This window comes from Capra hircus, chromosome 21, assembly GCF_001704415.2.
Source record: "Capra hircus breed San Clemente chromosome 21, ASM170441v1, whole genome shotgun sequence".
Classification (NCBI taxonomy): domain Eukaryota; kingdom Metazoa; phylum Chordata; class Mammalia; order Artiodactyla; family Bovidae; genus Capra; species Capra hircus.
In genome coordinates, this window is record NC_030828.1 from 6,126,681 (window position 1) to 6,148,615 (window position 21,935).

At 38.6% G+C, this 21,935-nt stretch overlaps 1 protein-coding gene across 10 annotated transcripts in view; it reads right to left on the minus strand.

Annotated features, from left to right (window-relative positions):
- MEF2A (myocyte enhancer factor 2A) overlaps nucleotides 1-21,935 on the minus strand; it is a 186,407-nt gene that overhangs the window by 25,840 nt on the left and 138,632 nt on the right. For all 10 annotated transcript variants that reach the window (XM_018065834.1, XM_018065836.1, XM_018065827.1 and 7 more), the window contains 2 exon segments: nucleotides 21,773-21,832; nucleotides 4,260-4,447 (listed from right to left, as the gene is read on the minus strand). In XM_018065834.1, coding sequence (XP_017921323.1) covers nucleotides 4,260-4,447; nucleotides 21,773-21,832 — 248 coding nt within the window.

The window sequence follows — 21,935 nt, forward strand, 5'->3', positions numbered from 1 at the left end:
TCAATCCTAAAGGAAATTAACCCTGAATATTCACTGCAAGGACTGATGCTGAAGCTCCAATACTTTGGCCACCTGATGCAAAGACCCGACTCATTAGAAAAAACCCTGATGGTGGGAAAGATTGAGGACAGGAGGAAAAGTGGGAGACAGGATGAGATGGCTGAATGGCATCACCAGCTCAATGGACATGAGTTTGTGCAAACTCCAGGAGATGGTGAAGGACAGGAAACCCTGGTGTGCTGCAGTCCATGGGGTGGAAAAGAGTCAGACATGACTGAGGACAGCAACAACGTCTGTTTATTATTTCAGTTTGGACAATTTTTACTTACAGTAGACCTATAGATCTTCCTCCTACCAGGCCTTTAGTGCAGTTTCAGTTAATTTAATTAAGAACTAGGCTGAGTTTGTGTTTCGTTGTTGGTATTGTTACCCTCAGTATAGTTACCACAGGCCTCAAATGCCTCTGGCGGCAGTGGGAGACTGGTTTGCTAGAGGTATTTTTGCTTGTTTTTTCCCAGAGAAAACTGCTACATTCTCAGTTTTTAGGCTTCTCCTTTGTGTTATCCATCAGGCTGCAGCCTTCTCAGAAATTCTGCCATGATATGGCACTGTTCCTTCTCCTTCACCACAGGCTGAAAGAGTTTCCCTTTCCCATTGCCCCAGTACAGTGGGAATTCACCAGTCCCCTAAGGGTGACCATTTGTGTTGTTCATCTCCACACAGATTAAGACTCCTATTCCACAGGAGTGAAACAGAAGTACCCAGAGAAAACTTTTTGCCCATTCTGTAGTGGTGGCTCTTCCCCTATCCCAGCTGTATACCAAAAAGATATTTTTTTCAGAACGTTCCCAATTTTTTCTGCAAGAGAGCCTAAGACTTGACCAGCTCTATAAAGTCAACAAAAACAAGACCAGGAGCTGACTGTGGCTCAGATCATGAGATCCTTATTGCCAAATTCAGACTTAAACTGAAGAAAGTAGGAACCTAAATCAAATCCCTTATGATTATACAGTGGAAGTGAGAAACAGATTTAAGGGCCTAGATCTGATAAGACAGAGTGCTTGATGAACTATGGACGGAGGTTCGTGACATTGCACAGGAGACAGATGTAAGACCATCCCCATGGAAAAGAAATGCAAAAAAGCAAAATGGCTGTCTGGGGAAGGTCTTACAAATAGCTGTGAAAAGAAGAGAAGTGAAAAGCAAAGGAGAAAAGGAAAGATATAAGCATCTGAATGCAGAGTTCCAAAGAATAGCAAGAAGAGATAAGAAAGCCTTCCTCAGCGATCAATGCAAAGAAATAGAGGAAAAAAACAGAATGGGAAAGACTAGAGATCTCTTCAAGAAAATTAGAGATACCAAAGGAATATTTCACACAAAGATGGGCTCATTAAAAGAGAGAAATGGTATGGACCTAACATAATCAGAAGATATTAAGAGGTGGCAGAGAATACACAGAAGAACTGTACAAGAAAGAGCTTCAGGACCAAGATGATCATGATGGTGTGATCACTCACCTAGAGCCAGACATCCTGGAATGGGAAGTCAAGTGGGCCTTAGAAAGCATCACTATGAACAAAGCTAGTGGAGGTGATGGAATTCCAGTGGAGCTGTTTCAAATCCTGAAAGATGATGCTGTGAAAGTGCTGCACTCAATATGCCAGCAAATTTGGAAAACTCAGCAGTGACCACAAGACTGGAAAAGGTCAGTTTTCATTCCAATCCCAAAGAAAGGCAATGCCAAAGAATGCTCAAACTACCACACAACTGCACTCATCTCACATGCTAGTAAAGTAATGCTTAAAATTCTCCAAGCCAGGCTTCAGCAATACTTGAACTGTGAACTTCCAGACATTCAAGCTGGTTTTAGAAAAGGCAGAGGAACCAGAGATCAAATTGCTAACATCCGCTGGATCATGGAAAAAGCAAGAGAGTTCCAGAAAAACATCTATTTCTGCTTTATTGACTATGCCAAAGCCTTTGACTGTGTCGATCACCACAAACTGTGGAAAATTCTGAAAGAGATGGGAATACCAGACCACCTGACCTGCCTCTTGAGAAACCTATATGCAGGTCAGGAAGCAACAGTTAGAACCGGACATGGAACAACAGACTGGTTCCAAATAGGAAAAGGAGTACATCAAGGCTGTATATTGTCACCCTGCTTATTTAACTTCTATGCAGAGTACGTCATGAGAAACACTGGGCTGGAAGAAGCACAAGCTGGAATCAAGATTGTTGGGAGAAATATCAATAACCTCAGATATGCAGATGACACCACCCTTATGGCAGAAAGTGAAGAGGAACTAAAAAGCCTCTTGGTGAAAGTGAAAGAGGAGAGTGAAAAAGTTGGCTTAAAGCTCAATATTCAGAAAACTAAGATCATGGCACCTGGTCCCATCACTTCATGGGAAATAGATGGGGAAACAGTGGAAACAGTGTCAGACTTTATTTTTCTGGGCTCCAAAATCACTGCAGATGGTGACTGCAGCCATGAAATTAAAAGACGCTTACTCCTTGGAAGAAAAGTTATGACCAACCTAGATAGCATATTTAGAAGCAGAGACATTCGTTTACCAACAAAGGTCCATCTAGTCAAGGCTATGGTTTTTCCAGTGGTCATGTATGGATGTGAGAGTTGGACTGTGAAGAAGGCTGAGTGCTGAAGAATTGATGCTTTTAAACCTGTGGTGCTGTAGAAGACTCTTGAGAGTCCCTTGGACTGCAAGGAGATCCAACCAGTCCATTCTAAAGGAGATCAGCCCTGGGATTTCTTTGGAAGGAATAATGCTAAAGCTGAAACTCCAGTCCTTTGGTCACCTCATGTGAACAGTTGACTCACTGGAAAAGACTCTGATGCTGGGAGGGATTGGGGGCAGGAGGAGAAGGGGACGACCGAGGATGAGATGGCAGGATGGCATCACTGACTCGATGGACGTGAGTTTGAGTGGACTCTGGGAGTTGGTGATGGACAGGGAGGCCTGGCGTGCTGCGATTCATGGGGTTGCAAAGAGTCGGACACGACTGAGCAACTGAACTGAACTGATATCGCTATCCCAGAGGTTTTACAGAGCTCTGCCTATGAACACTTGGCCTCCAGCAATTCACCAATCACCCTAGCTTAAGTCAATATCTGTGTCTTGACCAGATAAGTCTGTGCTCCAATGTTCTCTCCCTGCAGTATCTGTCCCTCCCTAGAGTCTGTGCCAGCTGGTCCCCTGAAATCTCAATACTACAATGTGTTCAAGGAAAACTATGAACTTGCTTGTCCAATATTTTGTTTAGTGTACGGCTGGGAGCAAGTTTTCAGTTTTCTATATCTCTGAATGAAAAAGCACTTTGCTTTTTGACTTAATGAGTTTCAGTTCTGGCTCTCTTTTGCACTATGTTGGACCAGTACTGACCTTTCCCTTGGTCTCCTTATCTTACCTAGCGAAGATCACAGTTTGAGCTTCCAATGATACAATGCACATAAAGACGTCTGGGAATCCATAAAGTATTATACAGTGTAGAATTATCTAAACCCTGATAGCACTGCTTTTACTTAAAAATCAATCAAACGGCAAGTTCAGCAGCTGCATAGTAGAAAGACCACCTGGTACATCACACTGATTGAAGTCAGACAGATAAAACTTGCATATATAACTTTTTCTGTAGAAAGCTAAGTTGGTAAACATTCTCCCCTTCTTCATAGACCCAGGATTCAAAAGCAAACAAGGCTGGAACATTGTTAAGGGCTAGAGTGGGAAGACCTATATTCTTTATAGAGTTAAATGGGAAGGTTATTTGAGAAGGAGTAAACAAAAAAACTTATTAGCAGAAGTTTTTATGCATTCTTTCCTATTCTATAATAGTTCTCTTTGTATGTAGAACTTTCTAACAGAGTTTTTATTACAGAAAGGAATATGCTAAAGATACTGAAACTATGCAAACGCACAGAGAAGTACTTAAGTCAAATTTAATTTATCAAATTAAGGATGAGATCTCTAAGTAAAGATTCCAGTCCAGTAAATGAAAATTAACATAATAACTTCTTCATATCTAGCTTTAATTTAAATAACCATTAAGTAGGTTTATCTCAGGTTTTTTCATAATCCATTTTAGTGTAGTTAAAATAGACTTGTCTCTTCAAATGCTAATTTCCAATAGAAATACTCATTAGGAAAAGGTCTAGGTCCCATGGAAGTACAGAAAATTCCAAAGGAAAACATATACTATGTATAAAATGCATGCTTTAAAGAATGAAAAGTTTAACGTACCAGTGGAGGCATCATGCCCTTGCTGGAAGGGGGGATGACAACTCGAAGATCTGGTTTTCGACTGTTCATTCCAAGACTGCCACCACCTGGAGGAGGGGGAGACTTTGTAGGCATAACTTTGCCTAAACTATTTGCACCAGTAGTTCCGATCAAATTTGGAGAAGCTCTTGAGTTTACAAATCCATTCCCTGGAAAAAAGAGAATTCATTCATTACATGAAACGAGTCATTAAAATACTTTGTACAAATGTTTTCCTCAGCCCCAGGTTTCAAGTGAATCTTATAATAACACTCATAACCATGTTATCTTTGAATAAGCAAAAAATAAAAATAAAAATGTCAACCTAGTCTGAAATACATTAAGACTAACACCACTTGTTCCCAGCCTTACTACTTGGACCTGCTCAGAGAAACTTCAAACACAAGATGTTCCTAAAGGGGTCTCTCTGACTGAGGGACCAAGATGATGGGGGATGTAAGAAGATGCCTGAGATCAACCTATTCATTCATTCTCACAAGAAAACAAGGGCATTCCTACTAAGTTCAGGGCATCTCGTTAACTGAAGCTTATTTAGCACTCAGCTCTAAAGCCTTATTTTCACTGAGTACTTCTTTACAGCTCTACCTAGAGCTGTTCTATTTCTTTAGCTGCCACTCAGGTCTTCATTAAGTATTTGTGATTTCTATAACTTTAATCATCTAACTCCTACTTTTTAAATTTCCTTAAGAATTAGAAAAATAGAGGAAAACAACAGAATGGGAGAGACTAGAGATCTCTTCAAGAAAATCAGATTATCAAGGGAACATTTCACGCAAAGATGGGCTCGATAAAGGACAGAAACAGTATGGATCAAACAGAAGCAGAAGATATTAAGAAGACGTGGCAAGAATACACAGAACTGTACACAAAAGATCATGACCCAGGTAACCATGATGGTGTGATCACTCACCTAGAGCCAGACATCCTAGAATGTGAAGTCAAGCGGGCCTTAGGAAGCATTACTATGAACAAAGCTAGCAGCGGTGATGGAATTCCAGTTGAGCTATTTCAAATCCGAAAAGATGATGCTGTTAAACTCCGACACTCAATATGCAAGCAAATTTGGAAAACTCAGCAGTGGCCACAGGACTGCAAAAGGTCAGTTTTCATTCCAATCCCAAAGAAAGGCAATGCCAAAGAATGCTCAAACTACTGCACAATTGCACTCCTCTCACATGCTAGCAAAGTAACGCTCAAAATTCTCCAAGTAGGCTTCAACAGTACATTAACTGTGAACTTCCAGATGTTCAAGCTGGATTTAGAAAGGGCAGAGGAACCAGAGATCAAATTGACAATATCCACTGGATAAACGAAAAAGCAAGAGAGTTCCAGAAAAACATTTACTTCTGCTTTACTGACTATGCAAAAGCCTTTGACTGTGTGGATCGTGACAAACTGTGGAAAATTCTTTAAGAGATGGGAATACCACATCACCTTATCTGCCTCCTGAGAAATCTGTACGCAGATCAAGAAGCAACAGTTAGAACTGGACACAGAATAACAGTCTGGTTCCAAATCGGGAAAGGAGTACAACAAGGCTGCATATTGTCACCCTACTTATTTAACTTATATGCCGAGTATATCATGCGAAATGCCGGGATGGATGAAGCACAAGCTGAAATCAATATTTCTGAGAAGAAATAATCAATAACCTCAGATATGCATATGACAGCACCCTTACGGCAGAAAGTGAAGAAGAATTAAAGAGCTTCTTGATGAAAGTGAAAGAGGAGAGTGAAAAAGCTGGCTTAACACGCAACATTCAGAAAACTAAGATCATGGCATCTGGTCCCATCACTTCATGGTAAACAGATTGGGGAAACAATGGAAACAGTGAGAGACTTCAAAAACACTGCAGATGGTTACTGCAGCCATGAAATTAAGACGTTTTCTCCTTGGAAGAAAAGCTATGACCAAGCCAGACAGCATATTAAACAGCAAGAGATGTTATTCTGCCTACAGAGTTCCATCTAGTCAAAGCTATGGTTTTTCCATTAGTCATGTATGGATGGATGTGAGAGTTGGACCATTAAGAAAGCTGAGAGCTGAAGAATTGACACTTTTGAACTGTGGTATTGGAGAAGACCCTTGAGAGTCCCTTGGACTGAAAGGAGATCAATCCTAGAGGAAATCAGTCCTGAATATTCATTAGAAGGACGGATGCTGAAGTTGAAACTCCAATACTTTGGCCCCCCTGATGCAAAGAACTGACTCATTGGAAAAGACCCTGATGCTGGGAAAGACTGAAGGCAGGGAAGAGAAGGGGACGACAGAGGATGAGATGGCTGGATGGCATCAATGACTTGATGGACATGAGTTTGAGCAAGCTCTGGGATTTGGTGATGGACAGGGAACCTTGGTGTGCTGCAGTCCATGGGGTCACAAAGAGTCGGATACAGCTGACTGACTGAACTGAACTGCTAAGCAAGTCAATTGGATATAAAATGCTCATCAAATAAATAAGATTAAAACTATTTCTCTTAAAAAAAGGCATGAATATGTGTTCTTAATTTCTCTGATAATATATAGAAGATTCTTATTTACTTGATTTGCACTCAAACCTGAAGGATAAAGTGGTATTTCCTCTCAAATACATTATAAAATGATGCAAAGGTATAATTTAGAAAAATGCATTATCAAGAAATACTAACTTTTTCCATGAGGAATCTAGGTACCAGAGTAACCCGATAATCAAATTACAAGAATGAAAGGGGACCTAAAAGCATGATATTTATGAGTGTAAAGTCAGAGTCTGCAGCAGATGATTACAAGATGATGTAAAAAGCATTTGGTAACTTGCCAGACTGAAACAGATGTACCATTCATTATTTTGTGGAGTATAGTGATATACTATCTAATGTATGCCATCTTACTTCCAGTTCATTTTTTTATGACCAAAAAGAAGATATTGCTGGGACAAACTTTTGAAGTATATACTTTTAAGCATATAACTCATCTTGTCACAGCCTACAAATTTAGGAATAAAGTACTGACTTTAAATGAATAAACCCAATATAATGTGACTTTTATTAAAATGTGTTTTCAGGCTTTATGATAACTTATGCCTTGATACCACTGTGACAAAAATGCTTAGCATTGCATACTAATACCTCTAGAAAGTTGACAAAGCTAATCTTAATTATGGTCCTATAGCTCTACGGCAAGTCATTCAATTGTATCAATCTGGCTCTTATTTCAGAATATCTTATCAGCTGAAATATTGCACTGACGTGGCTGGAAAGAAGCACTCCCATGTTCTTAATTCTGTTCTTCTAAGGCTTATTACTATGAATCTACCTGAGAGGTTGAACTGACATGGAAAGGATTTTGAAAATCTCCAAAGATTCTGAAAAATTCATCCAAAGCAAGGTTAATAATTAACTCTGTCATAGTTGACAAGTTTATCATAAAATCAAACTTTCAGCAGATTACTCAATAAAAAAGTAAATAAATGAAAATATATTTAAAGTCTACAGAAATTATGTCATTTGTATAAAGAAATTAAGTTTCTAAAATTTAAAAAGATCATGGGTTTTAAAATCACTGATGACTTATTTACTTGATTCAATGAAAATTCCTATATGATGAACATGGATTTTGTCCATTAAACACTTAGGATCTAAAACAGAAAATCATGAGATTCAGGTTCTTCTGTATTCCCTCTAAACCTCTTCTGAGTGCACAGTCCCTGAAAGGCTACATTCTCCTTCTCTTTTAAAGACTTCATGCATCCCCATGGCTTCAACCTCTGCCTCAAAATGACTCTTAAATATGTATTTCTGCTCTGTGTCTCCTAATTTCCAGGCTACACACAACCATGTGGTGGGAAGTTTCTCCCAGATATGCTGCTGTCATTTCAAACTCAACCTGTTTTAAATGGCTGTTCTACTGCTTCCTCCATCCTGCCCATTCTCACTTTCATAGAGCTATCAAGCTTTGCTAGTCTTTCTTGATAATCCCTTTCTCCATAGCTATCTCTTTTTTTTAAGTGTCACTGCCTCTGCTGTAATGCAAATCCTTATTACCTTCACTCAACTAATCAACTCCAAGATCTCACTGAGCTCATTCTACTCCAGTATACTTCTCTTTCTCTACATGTTTTAGAAAAGTGAAATTGCTGGATTTTGGTGATTTTACTTTGCTTGATCTTTGAACATAGGCCCAAAGTTAAAGAGTTCCCCAAATCATCTGAATTACAGCATTACCTGAGTATTAAATGAAAATTCTCTCTAGAGAAATTTACTTAGTAAACCATACTCAATAAGCAGATTGTCTCCATGATAAATGTATACAATTTATAGTATGTGCAAAACTAGCAGGTTTTATTTGGACAACAACATATATAACATACTTACAAAATCATAAGAAAAAAACAAATGAATGCTCTACTTTACTATAATAATTTTATGATTGAAGAGGTACCATATTGTCAAGGCTGCATTTTGTCACCCTGCTTATTTAATTTATATGCAGAGTACATCATGTGAAATGCCAGGCTGGAAGACTCACAAGCTGGAATCAAGATTTCTGGGAGAAATATCAACCTCAGACAGGCAGATACCACTTTAAAGGCAGAAACTGAAGAGGAACTCAAGAGCCTAGTGAAAAAGTTGGCTTAAAACTCAACATTCATTAAACTAAGATGGCATCCAGTCCCATCACTTCATGGCAAATAGATATGACAAAATTTTATTTTCTTGGGCTCCAAAATCACTGTGGATGGTAACTGCAGTCACGAAATTAACAGACGCTTGTTCCTTTGAAGAAAAGCTATCATAAACCTAGACAACAGCTTATTAAAACGCAGAGACATCACTTTGCTGACAAAGGTCTATACAGTTAAAGCTATGGTTTTTCCAGTAGTCATGCAGAGGTGGACCATAAAGAAGGCTGAGTGCCAAGAACTGATGCTTTTGAATTGCAGTGTTTGAGAAGACTCTTGTGAGTCCTCCCTTGGACTGCAAGGAGATCAAACCAGTCAATCCTAAAGGAAATCAACACTGAACATTGATTGGAAGGACTGTTGCCGATACTGAAACTCCAATACTTTCGCTACCTGAGGCAAAGAGCTGACTCATTGGAAAAGACCCTGATGCTGGGAAAGATTGAGGGCAATAGGGGAAGAGGGTGACAGATGATGAGATGGTTGGATGGCAGCACTGACTCAATGGACATGGGTTTGAGCAAACTCCGGTAGATAGTGAAAGACAAGAAGGGTGGTGTGCTGCAGTTCACGGGGTTGCAAAGAGTTGGACAGGACTCAGAGACTCAACAAGAACAACAAAGTTCAAAAACTAGAGAAAAAGGAGGGAACACATACATTCCCACTATTCTAACTATTATAATCATTTCAGGTTTCTTCTCCTTTCCATGTATATATTTTTGGCATAGTTTTAAATCACAACTAAAAAGGAATTAAGTTGAAATTTTTAATTTACTTAATTTTCATATGTTGAATATGTTGATATTTTCCTGTTATTCCCTACTAGAAATAATGTTGCAAGGAACCTCTGCATAATCTGATTGATTTCTTTAGGAGAGATTCTTAGAAATGTGATAACTTACATATTTCTTACACATCTCAGAGGAAAATGGGTGTTTTTATGACTACTGAAATATCCTGTCAATAACTTTCCAAAACGACTGTTACTAATTTGCAATACTATAAACAAATAACAGATCATCAGCTTTAACCACCTTCATCAGCTTTCCATGTCACAATAAAAGGTGGCAATAGTTGGCAATTACTAGATGGGGATTTTTGGTTTCATTTTTATTTGAATTTATTATTATTATCAACAATGAACATCCTTTTCAATTTTAAAAATACTAGTTGGGTTTCTTTTCTGCATTGCACATTTAAGTACATTAAATGTTTATCCATTTATCAAATATTAGATGTGGCTTGTACTTTATCTTCTTCTCTTTTACATTTTTATTGGACTTTAGTTGCTTTACAATGTGTTAGTTTCTACTGTAGAGCAAAATGAATCAGCTGTACATACAACTCCCTCCTTTTTAGATTTCCTTGCCCTACAGGTCACCACAGTACATTAATTAAGTAGAGTTCCTGGGCTGTAGAGTATGTTCTCATTACTGTTCCATTTTATACACAGTATCAACAGTGTATATCTGTTAATCCCATGCCAAACCTCTTCCCCCTTGGTATCCACATATTTGTTCTCTATGCCTGTGTCTCTATTTCCTATTTCTCTTAAGAATGAAAAAAATCTATTCTCTCACATAAGATGGCTTGGGAAAGTGGCTGCAGGCTCAGTGCCTGCAGGCTCAGTGCCTGCAGAGTTCAACATAGAGGACACACAGTCTCTACAGCTTTGCACTTTGCCGACCTTGGCTGTTGTTGGCTTGTCTTTATACTGACTCACTTCATGATTTTAAGATTAAGCTGCCCATCAGCTGCTACATGCAGACAGTAAAGCTCAGACTCAAAAGGCCACCAAATCTTTGTGAGTGTGAATGTGTGAACTGTTTTTCTCTCTAAATTTCAGAATTAATAGTATAACCATAATACAATTAATAGTATATAATACAATTAATAGTATAACTACTATACAATTACATTCTCTTATAGTTTTAAGTATCTCAACATATGTGATGATAATTATTTTTAATAGCAAAGTGTATTTCTAAAACTTTTAATACATATACAGAAAATTGTACAAAACAAAAACTTAGAGGAGCAAGGATTTACCATATGAACCCTGAAACCATTAGCAGACCAAGAAAAAGAACATTGCTAGAACCCCAAAGAATACTGCTAGTTTGATTACAGTCAACAAAAACAAGATCTGTGATTCAGATCATGAGATCCTCATTACCAAATTCAAACTTAAATTGAAGAAAGTAGGAACCTAAATCAAATCCCTTATGATTATACAGTGGAAGTGAGAAATAGATTTAAGGGACTAGATCTGATAGATAGAGTGCCTGATGAACTATGGAATGAAGTTTGTGACACTGCACAGGAGACAGGGATCAAGACCATCCCCATGGAAAAGAAATGCAAAAAAGCAAAATGGCTGTCTGGGGAGGCCTTACAAATAGCTGTGAAAAGAACAGAAGCGAAAAGCAAAGGAGAAAAGGAAAGATATAAGCATCTGAATGCAGAATTCCAAATAATAGCAAGAAGAGATAAGAAAGCCTTCTTCAGCGATCAATGCAAAGAAACAGAGGAAAACAACAGAATGGGAAAGACTAGAGATCTCTTCAAGAAAATTAGAGATACCAAGGGAACATTTCATGCAAAGATGGGCTTGATAAAGGACAGAAATGGTCTGGCCCTAACAGAAGCAGAAGATATTAAGAAGAGGTGGCAAGAATGCACAGAAGAACTGTACAAAAAATATCTTCACAACCCGGATAATCACGATGGTGTGAACACTCATCTAGAGCCAGACATCCTGGAATGTGAAGTCAAGTGGGCCTTAGAAAGCATCGCTACAAACAAAGCTAGTGGAGGTGATGGAATTCCAGTTGAGCTATTTCAAATCTTGAAAGATGATGCTGTGGAAGTGCTGCACTCAATATGCCAGCAAATTTGGAAAACTCAGCAATGGCCACAGGACTGGAAAAGGTCAGTTTTCATTCCAATCCCAAAGGAAGGCAATGCCAAAGAATGCTCAAACTACCGCACAATTGCACTCATCTTACACACTCGTAAAATAATGCTTAAAATTCTCCAAGCCAGGCTTCAGCAATACTTGAACCGTGATGTTCAAGCTGGTTTTAGAAAAGGCAGAGGAACCAGAGATCAAATTGCCAACATCCACTGGATCATCGAAAAAGCAAGAGAGTTCCAGAAAAACATTTATTTTTGCTTCATTGACTATGCTAAAGCCTTTGACTGTGTGGATCACAATAAACTGTGGAAAATTCTGAAAGAGATGGGAATACCAGACCACCTGACCTGCCTCTTGAGAAATCTGTATGCACGTCAGGAAGCAACAGTTAGAACCGGACATGGAACAACAGACTGGTTCCAAATAGGAAAAGGAGTACATCAAGGCTGTATATTGTCACCCTGCTTATTTAACTTCTATGCAGAGTACATCATGAGAAATGCTGGGCTGGAAGAAGCACAAGCTGGAATCAAGATTGTTGGGAGAAATATCAATAACCTCAGATATGCAGATGACACCACCCTTATGGCAGAAAGTGAAGAGGAACTAAAAAGCCTCTTGATGAAAGTGAAAGAGGAGAGTAAAAAAGTTGGCTTAAAGCTCAATATTCAGAAAACAAAGATCATGGCATCCGGTCCCATCACTTCATGGGAAATAGATGGGGAAACAGTAGAAACAGTGTCAGACATTATTTCTCTGGGCTCCAAAATCACTGCAGATGGTGACTGCAGCCATGAAATTAAAAGACACTTACTCCTTGGAAGAAAAGTTATGACCAACCTAGATAGCATATTCAAAAGCAGAGACATTACTTTGCCGACTAAGGTCCGTCTAGTCAAGGCTATGGTTTTTCCAGTAGTCAGTCATGTATGGATGTGAGAGTTGGACTGTGAAGAAGGCTGAGCACTGAAGAATTGATGCTTTTGAACTGTGGTGTTGGAGAAGACTCTTGAGAGTCCCTTGGACTGCAAGGAGATCCAACCAGTCCATTCTGAAGGAGATCAGCCCTGGGATTTCTTTGGAAGGAATGATGCTAAAGCTGAAACTCCAGGACTTTGGCCACCTCATGCAAAGAGTTGATTCACTGGAAAAGACCCTGATGCTGGGAGGGATTGGGGACAGGAGGAGAAGGGGACGACCGAGGATGAGATGGCTGGATGGCATCACTGACTCGATGGACATGAATCTGAGTGAAATCCGGGAGTTGGTGATGGACAGGGAGGCCTGGCATGCTGCAACTCATGGGGTCACAAAGAGTCAGACACGACTGAGCGACTGAACTGAACTGACAGTTCCTTCATATTCACTGAAGTATAGCGTTACTTCGTGTAAAGATACTATCATATACTCATCTACTCTATTGTGGACAGACATCTGGATTCTTTCTAGATGCTGGCTGTAATAAATAATGACGTGCACATTCTTTTACATATCTCTTGGTGCCCATGATGCAAATATGCACTTCTCTAGTATGTAAAGATGAGTGAAAATGCTGGGTCATGGAATACACATATTTGCAACTGAGTAGATGTCAAAATGATCACACCAATTTGCACTACCATCATCAGTATATAAGAGTTTGGACTTTTCCATACTCTTGTTAACACTTGGTATTATCTAGTTTGCTTTAGCTGCTTTGGTAGGTACCCAATGCTATCCTGTGGTTTTAATTTTGCGTTTCCTTGATTAATGAATCACAAGCTTCTTTTCACATGTTTATTAGACACCTGGATAGGTTTTTTTTTGAAATGTCTGTTTTCATGCACATTTTTAAAAACTAAATTTTCCTTTTCTTTATAATTTTTATGTGTTCTTCATAAAAAACCTGTTTTATATGTACGCCACATATATTCTCTGACTCTATGTTGCCTTTTCATTCTCTTTATGGTATCTTGATGAACAAAGGTTCCAAATTTTAACACAGGCAAGCTGATCAATCTTTCCTTTACGGTTAGGCTTTCTCTGGTTTCCTATTTAGCAAGTCTCTTTTTATCCTGAGTTTTGTTGTTGTTCAGTCGCTAAGTGATATCCCACTCTTAGTGACTCCACGGACTGCAGCACGCCAGGCTTTCCTGTCCTTCACTATCTCCTGGAGTTTGCTCAAACTCATGTCTATTGAGTTGGTGATGCCATCCAACCATCTCATTCCTCTGCCACCTGCTTCTCCTCTTGCCCTCAATCTTTTCCAGCATCAGGGTCTTTTTCAATGAATTGGCTCTTCACCATCAGGTGGCCAAAGTATTGGAGCTTCAGCATCAGTCCTTTCAATGAATATTCAGAGTTTATTCAACACTTAAAAAGTTCAAGGATGCTTCTGCTTTCAATAGGACATGGGCCTGAAGCCTTCCAGCTTTTAGAAACAGACAGAAGACTCCAAAAAAAGTTAAAATAAGATTAAGGCAAATGGGGGGGGGTTCACCTATAAATGTATTATGCATTTGAAAATGACAGGATCAGTAAAACTGATGGCAGTTTAAAGATAAAGTGAAACTACCTGGAACTGGTCTATCATAAGTCTCTAAATGTGGACGAATACAATAAGTTATCACATATTTTAAGTATAAAACATTTGGTTAAAACAAGTAGAATGGACAATCTCTGCTTACAGTATAGAATAAATATTCTTTCCAATGTTTACATTCTTTTTGTATAAAAACAAAAACTGTCATTTTGTGTGCAAAGAACCAAATCTGACCACATGCTGAGCCACACACACAAGTATACAAATTTCAGAGAATTTAATCATACGGAGGTAAGTACTCTGGTAACAAAACAGTTCAGCTAGAAAACAATACCTGAAGATAACTACAAAACGCCATGCATTTGGAATTAGGAAACTGACTTCTAAAAAACTATAGATCAAAACAGAGGTTATAATGGAAATTAGAGAATAGAAATTAGAATATATTTTGAATTGAACATTGATACAAATATAACATTTCAATAACTTCTGCTTTTATCTTTATAACTTACTTCTAATTTTCTTTAACTTTTTTGTTCCTACAGAGATACAGGCTTATTTAATTATTTAGCTCAGGGTTTTCCAGCCTTCCATTTTAAAAGACAGGTTTCTCTTAAAGCACAACTTTACCTACATCCCACATGGGTTTTATAAGCCTTCTGGAATCTGTTCAGTTCAGTCGCTGGAATCTGTGGCTTGATGTGTTTGTCAGGTTTAGAAAACTCTCAGTGATTATCTGTTCAAATACTGCTTCTGGCCAATTTTCTCTCTTTTTGCCTACTGGGATTCCAATTTTAACTATGTTACAACTTCTCGCTGTACCTTGTAGGTCTTAATCTTCTTTTGAATTATCCATCCTTTAATCTCAAAAATTCTGAATACTGTTCCTGTCTTATCTTTTAATTCACCAATTCTCCCTTTTGCTTTGACTAAATCTCTTACAAAACCCACTTAATAACTTTTAAACACTATTACATTTTTTAGTTCTAAATGTTCATTTTTAAAGATGCCAATTCTCTGGACAAAATTCTTAATCTACTTTTTATTTCCTTGACATAATAAACATTGCTATGTTAAAGTCAAAGTTTGTGCCTAATAATCCCAAACCCTGGAATTTCTAAGAAGTTGGTTCTATTGTCCATTTTTAATGCAGGCTTTCATTTATTTTGTATTGCTCCTAATTGCGCTTTTAGTTAGTAATTTGCTGGTATGTCAAACAGAAATAATAAGGTCTGGAAGGGTGTTTTATTCTTTTTATTATTATTCTACAGGTACCCAAAATGACATAATGATCTCAGTTCGTTTCCAAGGCAAACCACTCAATATCACAGTAATCCAAGTCTATGCCCCAATCACTAATGTCAAAGATGAAGTTGAACAATTCTATAAAGACCCACAAGACCTCCTAGAATTAACAACAAATACAACAAAAATGTCCTTTTCATCATAGGGGACCTTGATACCTGGAGTAACAGGCAAATTTGACCTTGGAGTACAAGATGAAGCCGAGCAAAAGCTAACAGAGTTTTGCCAAGAGAACACACTGGTCATAGCAAACACCCTCTTCCAAAACACAAGAGATGACTCTACACATGGACACTACCAGATGGTCAATATAAATATCAGACTGATTATATTCTTTACAGAAGATGGAGAAGCTCTATACAGTCAGCAAAAACAAAACGTGGAGCTGACTCTGGCTCAGGATCATCAGCTCCTTATTGGAAAATTCAGGCTCAAGATGAAGAAAGTAGGAAAAGCAACTAGGCCACTCAGGTATGACTTAGATCAAATCCGTTATACAGTGGAGGTGATGAACAGATTCAAGGGACTAGATCTGGTACACAGAGTGCCTGAAGAACTATTTTCAGAGGTTTGTTAACACTGTACAGGAGGTCATGACCAAAACCACCCCCAAGAAAAAGAAATACAAGATGGCAAAGTGGTTGTCTGGGAGCTAAGAAAAGAAGAGCAGCAAAAGACAATGGAGAAATGGAAAGATACCCAACTGAATGCAGAGTTCCAGAGAATAGCAAGAAGAAATAAGAAAGCCTTAAGTGAACAATGCAAAGAAATAGAGGAAAACAGTAGAACTGAAAAGACTCGATCTCTTTTAAGAAAATCAGAGATACGAAGGAATATTTCATGCAAGACAGGTACAATAAAGGACAAAAACAACAAGGACCTAACAGAAGGGATTAACAAGAGGTGGCAAAAATACACAGAATAATGATACAGAAAAGCTCTTAATGACTAAGGTAACCACAATGGCATGATCACTCACCTAGAGCAGGACATCCTGGAGTGTGAAGTCAAGTGGGCCTTAGGAAGCATTACTACAAACAAAGCTGGTGGAGGTGATGGAATTCCAGTTGAGCTATTTCAAATCCTAAAAGATGATGCTGTTAAAGTGCTGCACTCAGTATGCCAGCAAATGTGGAAAACTCAGCAATTCCACAGGACTGGTAAATGTCAGCTTTCATTCCAATCCCAAAGAAAGGCAATGCCAGAGAATGTTCAAATTACCGTATAATTGCACTCATTTCAACTGCCAGCGAGATTATGCTCAGAATTCAAGCTAGGCTTCAACAGTACCTGAACAGAGACTTCCAGATGTGTAAGCTGAGTTTAGAAAAGGCAGAGGAACCAGAGATCAAATTGCTAACATCCTCTGGATCATAGAAAAAGCAAGGAAACTCCAAACAAAAAAATCTACTTCTGCTTCACTGACTACACAAAAGACTTTGACAACAGTAATATTCCTGAAGAGATGGGAATACCAGACCACCTGACCTGCCTCTTGAAGAATCTGTATGCAAGTCAAGAAGCAACAGTTAGAACTGGACATGGAACAACGCACTGGTTCCAAATAGGAAAAGAAGTACGTCAAGGTTGTATTGGAGAAGGCAATGGCAAGCCACTCCAGTACTCTTGCCTAGAAAATCCCATGGATGGAGGAGCCTAGTAGGCTGCAGTCCGTGGGGTTGCTACAAGTCAGACACGACTGAGCGACTTCACTTTCACTTTTCACTTTCATGCCTTGGAGAAGGAAATGGCAATCCACTCCATTGTTCTTGCCTGGAGCATCCCAGGGACAGGGGAGCCTGGTGGGCTGCCGTCTATGGGGTCACACAGAGTTGGACATGATTAAAGCGACTTAGCAGCAGCAGCAGCAAGGCTGTATATTGTCACCCTGCTTATTTAACTTATATGCAGAGTACATCATGAGAAACGGTGGGCTGGATGAAGCACAAGTTGGAATCAAGATTCCCAGGAGAAATATCAATAACCTCAGATATGCAGATGACACCAATCTTATGGCAGAAAGTGAAGAACTAAAGAGCCTCTTGATGAAAGTGAAAGAGGAGAGTGAAAAAGTTGGCTTAATGCTCAACATTCAGAAAACTAAGGTCATGGCATCCAGTCCCATCACTTCACAGGAAACAGATGGGGAAACAGTGGAAACAGTGGCTGACTTTGTTTTGGGGGGCTCCAAAATCACTGCAGATGGTGACTGTGGCCATGAAATTAAAAGACGCTTGCTCCTTGGAAGAAAAGCTATGACCAACCTAGACAACATATTAAAAAGCAGAGACATTACTTTGCCAACAAAGGTCCGTCTCAAAGCTATGGTTTTTCCAGTAGTCATGTATAGCTGTCAGAGTTGGACTATAAAGAAAGCTGAACGCTGAAGAATTGATGCTTTTGAACTGTGGTGTTGGAAAAGACTCTTGAGAGTCCCTTGGACTGCAAGGAGATCCAGCCAGTCCATCCTAAAGGAAATCAGTCCTGAATATTCATTGGAAGGACTGATGCTGAAGCTGAAACTCCAATACTTTGACCACCTGATTTGAAGAAGTGACTCATAGGAAAAGACCCTGATGCTGGGAAAGACTGAAGGCAGGAGGAGGAGATGACACAGGATGAGACGGTTGGATGGCATCACCAACTGGATGGATATCAATTTGAGTAGGCTCTGGGAGTTGGTGATGGACAGGGAAGCCTGGCGTGCTGCAGTCCCTCGGGCTGCAAAGAGTTGGACACAACTGAGTGACTGAACTGAACTGAATCCTGCAAGATGATTTTTCATTAGGAAAAAAAAAAGGGGGTTCTACTGTAATATCACTTTGAATAACCACAGTTTAAAGCATTAGTAAAAATGCTAAACAGGTTAGCATTGTAAAGGCTCTGACATGTCCTACAGTAAAGAAACCTGTTTAGTTTTACTTGGTACAAGGTTTGCCACTCATATAGGTAAGTAATTCTTTTCATGTAGTTCCAAGAAACATACTTTGAAAAATGTAGATGAGAAATCATATCCACAATTTTTAATATATTTTCTTCTTAATTTCTCTGGGAATTTAAAATGTTTAATCTTTACATTAAAAAAGGTTTCAGGGATAAAACTGAGTTTAAACTATTTTTCCAAACTACTAAACCAAAACGGCATCATTATAGGCTAAAATACATTTTCTGACTCTTCTTCACAAAAACTAACAATACTTCTACAATACCTATGAGAGACCATTTATTGGGGCGGGGGGTAATTTACAGCAAGAAACAAGTATGCTATAAGTACCACACAAAAATAATAACTTCCATTTGGTATCTGAATTAAGTGATGCAATGTGTCTACTTAGTTGAATCTGAATTCTAAGGTGGTACATGTTAAAAAGCAGTTACAACAAAAACATCATTTAGGATATAAAGCAAACAAGTAGAAAAAGTAGAAATACACCTAGCACAGGTAAAATAGGTTTATAAGAGTATGAACCAGTGAGGAATCAAGACATTCAATCTTGATGTGTTGTAAGACTGAGGTTATACTGTATTATTGTGTAGTAACAAATAGACTTTCAAGTAACTCACTAAGCAGTTAAAATATCTTAATACTTAAATTTTAAATTAAAAAAAAATTCATGTTCACTAATTATGATCATTAACATGATTAATTAACACTATTAGCACTAAACATATTAAAACAGTTGCCTATGACTGGGGACTGTGGGTGGGGGAGGAGAAAGGGGACAGGAGTGGAGAAGAAGTGTAAAGGTTAAGTGAATAGCATACTGAGAGATGCTGAGACGACGTGCCATGATTTCAACAGTGTGACTAATGTGACCCTCCAAACCTGAGGGTCTAGAAACAAGCGGAGGAAGCTTACAAAAGAAACATGAATTTAAAAAAGAAATAAAAGTAACAGGATTAGATAATATGTAAAAGGTCAAATTAAGACGATGACAAAATCTGAGTCTGAAATCATCAAATGGAACACAGAAAACTCAGCAGCAAAGTCTAGATTTATAGTTGCACGGCAGATAAGAAACAATAGAGAAAAAGCTTTAGGGAAGTATGGACAGTACAAACACCAAAAATAAAGCAAGAAGAGAATTAAAAGACTTGTTTGATAGGAAGGAGAATCATGTTTATCAAGCCAAAAGGATGAGAAGAAAAAACAAAGGCAAAGGGAAAACACATTAGAAATCTTCAAATAGTTATGAAATAAAAATAATTTTGGAACTGAAACTAAGAACTAATCAAAATTAATATTAAACAAAATAGAAACTATTGATTCTAGCCTTAGGCAGGCTGGAAGGTAGAGAAGAGAGCAAGATGCATAGTGTTGGGAGAATAAAAGCATATAGGAAAATGGAACACAACAAGAGTATGCTGCTGCTAAGTCACTTCAGTCGTGTCCAACTCTGTGCGACCCCACCGACGTCAGCCCACCAGGCTCGCCCGCCCCTGGGATTCTCCAGGCAAGAACACTGGAGTGGGTTGCCACTTCCTTTCCCAGTGCATGAAAGTGAAAAGTGAAAGTGAAGTCGTTCAGTTGTGTCTGACTCTTCACAACCCTGTGGACTGGAGCCTACCAGGCTCCTCTGTCCATGGGATTTGCCAGGCAAGAGTACTAGAGTGGGGTGCCACTGCCTTTTCCAATAAAAAGAGTATATGGGCATGTAAACAAACTAAAATAGAATTGAAAAGAAATAAACTATAAATATTAGGAAATACAGTTACAAGGATAGCAGTCCTAATGTATAATTGGTAAGACCTTTATGAATTTCTTCACATTTAATTATCTGTTAAAAAGATCATATAACAGGTCCTATCTATTGAGTCCATTAAAACAGATTAATACAGAGGCAGAAACAATTAGGCATTTATTCCTACTTTAGGTCATTATATGTTTTGTAACTCTCATTAAATAATGTGTTTCTTTCTTTCTCATCATTTTAAATTAAGTTATTCAATTCAAAATTTTTATTTATCAAAATTTTATTAAGGCTGAAAAGTAGAAGTTTCTCAGTTATGTCCGACTCTTTGTGACCCCATGGACTATACAGTCCATGGAATTCTCCAGGACAGAATACTGAAGTGGGTAGCCTTTCTGTTCTCCAGGGGATCTTTCCGACCCAGGGATGGAACCTGGGTCTTCCACATTGCAGGCGGATTCTTTACCAGCTGAGTCACAAGGGAAGCAGCTCCTCACATTTTTGGAATAAGTGGGTTGAACATATGTAATAGGGAATTTTTCTATAAGTGATCTGTTTTCAGATGTCTCTTTGATCACACAATATCTAAAAACAGAAAGGAATTCCTTCCCTTGCTTTCAGATAAAAATGAAGGTAACTGGGATTATCATACATGAAGAGACCAACACAACTAAATCTGACGGTAACCTAAAATAATAGTTATTCCTGCGACTCTATGGCATATATGCCATGTTTCTGTAATGTTAAGATCATAATGTATCTTTACCAGGATTTCGGGGCTGGGCAGACACATTTACGACACTTTTAAACTGTGAGTCATCTTGGGAGGGGTTCCCAAGCGAAAGAGCCAACCTCCAGCAACCATGACAACACGTAAATGCTCCACACGCGACCATCAAAACTGACCCTCTGGAGACAGACTTCTTAACGAGGCCCACTATTTCCTCCTATGGCAATCTCCCTGAAAACATTTCACATAATTGTAAAATACAGCAGTCTGCTAACAGTCTGACCTTGGTAGGGACAGACACAGAAAGCTTCTCTTTAAGAAACTGTCTTAACGTAAAAATTGTATTAAGGCAATTTAGTCTTTAGAAAAGAACAATGTCTGCTATGAAGGAGGCATTCAATAAATATTTACTGAATGAATAAGTGAATGTAAGGCCAAGGTATGAGGAATAACACAGGGGTATCAAAAACTCTTAAGTATTAGTGAAAGCAATAACTGAAGAAATCATAAAGTGACATGGTCTACTCTAGTCATTTATCCCCATATTTTCCTCTTTACTTGGTAGAAACCCTTGTTCGAGGGACAGTATTCCTTATATTCCAGATAAGACAGATGCCAACAAAGTGAGGCAGTAGGAATTCACTCACCCACTGGGCTGCTTCCAGCTCCATTTGGCACTGTGAGGTCTGAAGTGCTCAACATCCCACCTAACAACATTACAGAAAGAGGAGAGAGGGCAAGAAGTGAATGTGAACTGACTCTCCTTATCTGAATGAGAATGACCTGACCAGAGGTAACCCTCACTTCATT